The sequence below is a fragment of the Ceratina calcarata genome, unplaced genomic scaffold (assembly GCF_001652005.2).
Source record: "Ceratina calcarata isolate Rehan_Ccalc_2016 unplaced genomic scaffold, ASM165200v1 scaffold555.2, whole genome shotgun sequence".
Classification (NCBI taxonomy): Eukaryota; Metazoa; Arthropoda; class Insecta; order Hymenoptera; family Apidae; genus Ceratina; species Ceratina calcarata.
The window spans coordinates 209,252-217,652 of NW_017176739.1; the positions used below are offsets into that span (position 1 = coordinate 209,252).

Genomic DNA, 8,401 nt, shown 5'->3' on the forward strand with positions numbered 1-8,401 from the left:
ACTGTGTAACTTTGATTTCATTTTGAGTTCATGTAAAATGTATCAATTTTGTTTTGTATAAAATATTTTTCTATGCGTTCTATAATATAAGTTTCATCTTTGTAATCCTGTTTACAGATATTTGTAAAGAAACTATAATAAACACACTACTTATCTATTAAATAAATGAATAAATACTTCCTGTATTATTCTTTTATAAAGAATTTTGTGATTAAATTCCTTATGTATTTAGTAGAATTTACATTTGTCATTTATATACAAAAATATACTGCTGATGTTCTAGAATGTAGTAAATATTAATAAAAAACATTTGAAATTAAAAATTTTTAATGTAGATGTAAAGTTAGGTTAGAGGGCGCATTCAGTCAAGTTTGAAACTTACCATGAAGTTGGCCGTCTTTGAAAACTTGACCTATCAAAAGAAAGGAAGCGAATTCGTTATTTTGAAAGTTGTGAGGCTGACGAGAACAACGTCTTTGTTAGTAATTTCAATACTTTGTAACGTAAATGTTTGTTAGTATTGTAAATATTGTTATTCATCTGATAGGCTAAAATTATTTAAAAGCAGTACGTTACTTCTATTATTGAAAAGCACGACATTTGTTTCAATAAGGTGTCTCTAAAGTGTAGATTGAAGAGTTCCTTCGTCCCTTCAGAGTCCCATTCAGAAATGTATGCAATAATAGAGTATTTGAAGCTTCTTACGTAGTTAAATTTTGATTGAAAAATATTTAACGTACAAGTAATAACATAATTTCCAATTACAGATAATATTTCAGCAATGCTGAAGAATCAAGCGACTGCAAATGATCAAACACGGAAAACGGTCTCGCAAATGGAAAATAATCTCAAGCAATTAAAAATATCAAAAGTTAATCCTATATTGAGTGAAAATATACCTAAGAATTCAGGAAGTGTAAAGACTACAAGAAATCAGTGGAATAACTGTGTAACAGATATTCAGCAAAGCAATGAATGCAGTTCCAAAAAGTCTACAGAATTGATGCCACCACCCAAATTACCTCTGTCATCTAAAACAACAGAATCTACACAGAATAAGATTGCTTCAACAAATGAAAAAGAAAATATAAATGATTATAAATTAGAGACTATGAAAAATGAAGAAAGAACCAATACTAAGAGTAAAAATCAAAGTGACAAAAAATGGGTGTTAACAGATTTCGATATTGGACGCCCTTTGGGTAAAGGAAAATTTGGAAATGTTTACCTAGCTAGAGAAAAGAAGTCAAGATTCATTATTGCCATGAAAGTGCTATTTAAAGCTCAAATACAAAAGGCTGATGTGGAACATCAAGTTAGAAGGGAAATAGAAATCCAAACACACTTGAGGTAATAAATAAATATTAATTAAGTCATCATTTTACTCAATATATATAACGTATTAAAGTCCATTTATTTAACATTTTATTTTCTATATAGACATCCAAACATTTTGAAAATGTATGGCTACTTCCATGATGACAAAAGGGTATATTTAATTCTGGAATATGCTCCGAATGGAGAATTATTCAAGGAATTAAATGCTCAACCAAATAAGCGTTTTGATGATGTTAGAACAGCAACATATGTATCACAACTAGCAGATGCTCTGAAGTATTGTCATAGTAAAAAGGTGATACATCGTGATATCAAGCCTGAAAATTTATTACTTGGAATGAAGGGTGAATTGAAAATGGCAGATTTTGGTTGGTCTGTCCATGCCCCTTCTTCGAGAAGGAATACTTTATGTGGCACACTAGATTATTTGCCACCAGAAATGGTTGCTGGAAAGACGCACGATCATACTGTAGACTTATGGGGACTCGGTGTTTTCTGTTATGAATGTTTAGTTGGGACTCCCCCATTTTTGGCTAAAACTTATGATGAGACATACATGAAAATCAAAAAGGCTCGCTACAGATTTCCAGAGTATGTTAGCGAAGGTGCTAGAGATTTAATATCTAAGGTGAGTGTTACACTTTCAAATTACAAAGTAAGATGATACTAATTTTCTCATTTTTGTTTTGTAGTTGTTAGTAGTTGATCCAGTTCATAGATTACCTCTAGAAGATGTCTTGAATCATTCTTGGGTGGTGCAAAATCGTACGACAGAACCACATAATATACAATAATACTATTGCATATAAATTAATAGGTTTTATATCATTTAACAATGCAGCTGCATTTCATAGCAAGAACTATGCAATGAACTCATCGTTTTATAATTGAACTTACTCTCACAATTATGAAACAAACCATGTTTGGGAAATAAATATAAATACTGTCTTAGATATTTGCTCACATTTTTAATGTTATGTATCTCATACTAAATATATAAAATTAATGCCTACATGTTTTGATAGTAGATCATGTATTTTCTTCGGATTTGTATTAAAATCGTCTGATGACTGATATCTTCTAAAATACAATATTTATGTGATTAACTGTTGAAACTTTATATTCCAAGTAGGATATATTATAATATATTTAATTATCACAAATTAATATATTAATTCGGATTGGGAAATAACTGGAGAATGAATTCCATACAAATAAATCATAATTTAGAACAAAGGAATAGAATAAGAAAATGTATACATATTAAGAATTTTATTATGAATAAAGCGTTTATAAATAAAATTTTCTACCAATTTGTACGTAGAATTTAGATCACTGTCCTTTCTGCAGATAAATAAAAATTAAATATATGTATAGTTGTAATAAAATTAAAATAATAAATATATCCATTAAGAAAAAGTAATATTTCACATAATTGTGAACGAAAGATTCTCAGGTATAACTAAACAAACACTTTTTGAAACTTCTTTTTAAGCTAATGAATCTTATTTAAATCAGTAAAAAAAATATATTAAACATAGATTCTTTTATTTCTGATCATATAAATTTACTTAAATACATATTTATACAAACATCACCAATACAACGTTTATATTGTATTCCATGATATTGCAATAGATAGTCAGAACAATATAGACACTGGCTTTTGCTCTAAAAATCAAACAAAAATTTCTAATGTTACGTTGTTTATAATTGAAAAGATTAATATCAAGATACCTGAACTATAAAAATAAAATTAAGGCGTAATATATATACTTCAATATGAATACTTGTCATTGTTTCAAAGTACTTTGCAATGGAAATGATTTTTTACATTTTTGTGTATTCGATTCTTGTCTTATTTCACGTCTCCATAGATTCCATGACTACATCTACTATAGGCGTGTCTACTGGAGTTTCCATATCAGTATCATCAGATTTCTTTCTGATCGAATATATTTTTTTCAACTTCTCATAATGTTTAATATCCTACAAATTTATTACCATCAATTATTTGGTCTATGTCCGTTGGATATTAAAGATATTTACCTTCTCGTGGACGGACGGCCTTATTTTATCAAACACTGCTAAGAAATGTCGCATCGAGATTTCTGGTTGCCCAGTGTATTGCATATTCATAAATTCCCTCAATGCTTCGATTCCAGCTTCTCTGATTAAAGCTGCCAAATCGGCACCGGTGTAACCATCACATTTGCTGTTATACCCTATTTCTTCGAGATTTACATCCGCAGCCAGTTTGGTTGCATTCTGCAAGTGCGAGTTATATAAAATGATCTTTTTAAAATTGCTCTCTTGTAATTATTTATAAATACCTTGGTCAATGCCCTCAAAATATCAACACGGTCTGCTGGTGTGGGCAGATCAATATATAAAATTTTATCTAATCTTCCTGGTCTTAATACTGCTGAATCAATGATGTCAGGACGATTACTCGCGGCCATTAGAAATACTCCCTGTCGGCCTTCAACTCCGTCCATTTCGGTGAGCATTTGATTTACAACGCGGGAAGTAGCAGAATTATCACCTTCTGACCTTCTTGGACATAGTGCATCCAATTCGTCAAAAAATATAACGCATGGAGCAGAATTTCTAGCTCTGATAAAACATTGCCGAACAGCTTTTTCGCTTTCACCCACGTACTAGAATAAAAGAATAAGATGCTCAGTAATTGATCTCTTACTAATTCTGATTCCATTACGTAATTCATTACCATATTTAGAAGTTCGGGTCCTTTAACAGAGATAAAGTTAATACCAGCTTCGTTCGCAATAGCTTTGGCTAATAATGTTTTTCCACAACCGGGTGGACCACATAATAAAACGCCAGTAGGTGTTGTTAACCCTAATGCTGCAAATTGTTCGGAATGTCGAACAGGAGCCTAGAACAATGAAAGAAGAAGACAATTGTCACAGAATAGTGATTTCAGAACCAAATATTTGATCTCTATTATCTTTTCATATATACTTACCAGTATAGCCATTTGCAATTCTTCTCTAATATCTCGCAATGAACCAATATCATCCCATGTTACATCAGGAACGGTTACAAAGCCCTCCCTTTTGGCCGATGGCTGCACGATACGAAGAGCGGTTTCAAAGTCGCTGTGTTCGATACATAAATTTGACAGCCGCTCGGAAGGAAGCGGTGGATCATTACGTAACCAAGTAAGTAATCCTGTCAGGCCAGGTGATTTTGCATTCTCTTGTATTATATCCATTTCTTGTACCGCCTGTGGGCTTCCTGGATTGTTTGCTTTCTCTAATTTAGGAACATTATTTTGATCTGAGGTAGATGCGTCCTCTATCTTTACTTCCTCGATTAAGTTACCGGAGTTCTCAAAACTTTCTTCATCTTTTGCGTCATCACTAATAATTTCTGTTATTTCCGGTGATTTATTGTCTGAGATTGATTTTAGATCTTCGAGTATTCTAATGGTCAATAATATTAAATGATACACATTATCCTTTTCATATATTTGATGAACTAAATGTTTAACCAATTACCTGTCCACAGCTGCCATAGCAGCTTCTCTAATTAAGGCAACTAGGTCAGCACCAACGAAACCTGGTGTAAGTGAAGCTATCGTGGATAAACTGACATTCGGTGCGAGAGCTACTTTTTCAGTATGAACTGCCAAAATTTTAGTTCTCGCTTCTCGATCTGGTATTCCCAAGCATACCTCATGATCAAATCGGCCAGCTCTCCTCAATGCTGGATCTAACGAGTCAGGCCGATTTGTTGCTCCTAGTACTAACACTCTACTGCCATTCTCTTTCAAACTCAAATCTGTTTAATGAAATATTATGTCTCGTTTAAAAATAAATTCCAACGACAACGATTTAGTCATTAATGAAAAACAAATAAAGTACCGTCTAAGCATGACAATAATTGTGCAACGATTCTTCTTTCCATTTCTCGCTGAGCTGTAGCCCTATGCGGTGCTACAGCATCAATTTCATCCAAGAAAATGACACACGGAGCAATTGCAAGTGCCTGTTCAAATAATTCTCTGACTCGTGCTTCACTTTCACCTGACACACCCGCCACCAATTCAGGTGCTGCTACTTTCAGTAGTGGTAATCCCAGTTCCTGATTTTAAAAGGTATAAGATAGTTCATGGAACAATTCATAAGTTGATCTACTTATCAAATTAAGCAATATCTTACTCCTGCAATGGCATGTGCTAACAAAGTTTTCCCGCAACCAGGCGGTCCATGAAGTAAAAATCCTCTTGGAGGTGATATACCAAGTTGTTTAAAAATCTCTGGATGCTTCATATGTGCAAGTAATTTACATACAGTTTTCAGGACTTTATCGTTTCCTCCTATATCTGCAAATGTGACTCTGGGTTCAGAAATCGGTATTCCTTTGGCTTTTTTCATGAACATATATTGATTAACATCATCCTTTTCACGTTGTCGTTTTTTAGTGGTTCGTTCTATTACTGACACTGCAACTGCTGAACTGTTTGTACTTTTTTGTACTTCTTTCAATGGCTATAGGAATTAAATTAAGTGATATTTTTTCACATCGAGTTAATGTTAAAACATCATATTTATAAAAATAGTGATTAAGATTTACCAATTTCAGTTTTTCAGCTTCTTTAACGTTAGGTATAAGTTTCTCTGAACTTGAAGATGGGCCTGGTTTTTGTTGTACATTCTTTTCTAGATATTCCTGTTCGTTTGTTTTCGTAGAATTCATGTCAACTTTGCTTACATCATCATCACTACTTATGTCTATAAGTTCTTTATCACTTGAATTTCCATTTTGTTTGTTCTGAGAATTTTTGTACATTTTTAACAACATCCCGTCCAACATACTGTTTTGAGGATCTGACTAAAATGACAGGCAGTTCTCTTAATATTCCTTAATATGCGCATGGAATGTTCTAGATAAATATAAATACCTCGACATCTACTTCTTCTTCATCATCTTCATCGTCGAAGTTAGTCCATTCACGAGAATAATATTTCTTGGCAAACATTTCTGTAAGTTCATCATATGCTTTTCGTACTAGTGCTCTGAAGGGACCTCTTTTTTTTGTACGATAATCTCTATATTTTTTTTGCAAGGCATCTGCCATTTCATTAACATCAATATAGACTTTACTTTCATTTTCATGCATGTACTAAACAGATAAATATATTTATTATCACTATAAATCATATCTATAATTTTCTGCGTGGCTTATGAAAATTTGTGTCACACTTCTTACAAGCTGGTATGGTACATGCAAAATGTAAACTGATATATAAGTTTACCGGCCAATTTATACCAGTTCATTTAAATTTTCAATTACGAAGAGCTTAGAACGTTATAAGAAGAATAAATTACCGTTTGTACACGTGAAACTAATAGTTGATCTCGCAAATATCTTGGAGAAGAATCAATTCTGTGCTTGTTATTCATCGGTTTCGACTTATAATCGTCGACAGATCCTTGTAATGGTATGATATCAATCGAGGAATTCAACTTTCCAACTTTTTGCATGGTTTATATCAGAAGTAATAAAGTACACTATAGTACACGTGTTATAGTATACAAATGATCATCAAATCTTTCTATTTGCGGTTTCGTATATCTTTTTACGTGTGTTATATCAACATAGTATATCAACGGTTTTCCATTTACGAACTTTACGAATGCGGAATGCGTCTCCGATTCTACGAAACTCTCAAACTGTAATAAAAAGAAGAGATAGAGGACTGCAACGGTAAAATTGAAACTATTTCCCTAGCAAGTTATAAAAGCGACTAGGGATAAATTAACTGCACGTCTCGTGATTTGCATAATTATTATGTGACTATGTCTGAAAAATCTTTGAGCCCCAGTGTACCCTGTACATATATACGTGAGCACAAGTACAACGACCACCACATTTTCCAACTCCAACTCCAACAATCCAGCCAGTCGACGAAACACCATCATGGCGATGGGTTTTGGTTGCGTCTTTGATTTACAGTTGAGAAATTCGTCGTGATGGTTTAATTTACATTATTCTCGTAATTATTTATAATATCTGCAGAACCTTTTCGTATTACCATTTTGTTTCTCGATTACATTTATGTGCAAGGATTACAAATTTCATTATGGTGAAGTTGACAGAAGAAATGGTCGTGGCTCGGACACGAATATCTGATTTCTCTGCTGTAAAGAAGCTGAATTGTTGGTACGTATTCATAAATATTGTATCCTTCGTAAGGACACCTGTTCTGTCAGTGAACAATTCTTTTCTGTGATTGATTTAATCTTCAACGTAGTTCCTGTTTTACATTACAGAACTGTCATTCTATTTTACTTTTCGTGGGAAATTATTTGCATCTAATTTTTTTTATTCCATTTAACATAAATTCTCTTCATTCTAAATGAACTGCATTCGTGTTGTATGCACTCAAGTAATAGATTTTGTGAATTCACTTCATCTTTACCTTACTTTTATATTTATATAAATATGTTTCAATTACAATAAATTTTAATTATAAAAATGTTAAANTTGAATGTCATATAAAATAATCTAGAGTTGACATAAGAATTTTAAGAATTAAATATACTAACTATTAATGACGTGTATATAGGGGAACAGAATTAACTGATGTAAGCATTTTAAGGAAGATGAAAAATGTTGAAGTATTGTCATTAAGGTAATTAATCCATATTATTTAATATGTATGTGTATGTTGCATGTGTATGTATAGAAATGTTGCTTGAACATAGGTATTGTAATCTTTTAAGATTTAATTTGTAGGAGTCGTATCATTTATAGGAATGACCTCAGTTGTTCATAACTTTTAATATTGCAGACACCCTAATGTACTCCTACTATGGACAGGTTTATATAAACCTCAAGATCATTGGCTACAACCTACAACTTCTGAAGTTGTTCTACCCACACATTTTGAATTCATTGTAATACATTTGAATGTTCTCAGAGAAAAATGAATATGACGTGATACGAATACACAGTCTGATTAGACAAACAATGTATTCATATCATACATACCATTTGAAATTGCAATACATAATTAAAATTAATTATAAC

At 32.2% G+C, this 8,401-nt stretch overlaps 3 protein-coding genes across 4 annotated transcripts in view; 2 read left to right on the forward strand and 1 right to left on the reverse strand.

Moving 5' to 3' along the window:
* The first annotated feature begins 318 nt into the window (after nucleotides 1-318).
* On the forward strand, nucleotides 319-2,780 carry LOC108629184 (aurora kinase C). Of its 2 annotated transcripts, none has more exons than XM_026817105.1 (4): nucleotides 319-478; nucleotides 768-1,350; nucleotides 1,441-1,966; nucleotides 2,031-2,780. In XM_026817105.1, exons 2-4 carry the CDS (start codon nucleotides 782-784, stop codon nucleotides 2,130-2,132), a joined length of 1,197 nt encoding a protein of 398 aa, XP_026672906.1. In that variant the 5' UTR covers nucleotides 319-478; nucleotides 768-781; the 3' UTR covers nucleotides 2,133-2,780. The 2 variants fall into 2 exon arrangements, with proteins under 2 accessions (XP_026672906.1, XP_017887157.1); XM_018031668.2 differs by having other exon boundaries at nucleotides 320-672.
* An 87-nt stretch (nucleotides 2,781-2,867) lies between these two features.
* On the reverse strand, nucleotides 2,868-7,087 carry smid (nuclear valosin-containing protein-like smid). The gene is made up of 11 exons (XM_018031691.2): nucleotides 6,697-7,087; nucleotides 6,269-6,490; nucleotides 5,941-6,198; nucleotides 5,526-5,855; nucleotides 5,229-5,448; nucleotides 4,863-5,145; nucleotides 4,328-4,787; nucleotides 4,070-4,237; nucleotides 3,672-3,998; nucleotides 3,388-3,606; nucleotides 2,868-3,327 (listed from the first exon to the last, which is right to left on the reverse strand). Exons 1-11 carry the CDS (start codon nucleotides 6,850-6,852, stop codon nucleotides 3,202-3,204), a joined length of 2,769 nt encoding a protein of 922 aa, XP_017887180.1. The 5' UTR covers nucleotides 6,853-7,087; the 3' UTR covers nucleotides 2,868-3,201.
* A 117-nt stretch (nucleotides 7,088-7,204) lies between these two features.
* LOC108629179 (uncharacterized) overlaps nucleotides 7,205-8,401 on the forward strand; it is a 5,416-nt gene continuing 4,219 nt past the window's right edge. The window contains exons 1-3 of the mRNA XM_026817110.1: nucleotides 7,205-7,531; nucleotides 7,938-8,003; nucleotides 8,163-8,283. Coding sequence (XP_026672911.1) covers nucleotides 7,452-7,531; nucleotides 7,938-8,003; nucleotides 8,163-8,283 — 267 coding nt within the window. The 5' untranslated portion in view covers nucleotides 7,205-7,451. The remainder of the gene's footprint in view (nucleotides 7,532-7,937; nucleotides 8,004-8,162; nucleotides 8,284-8,401) is intronic.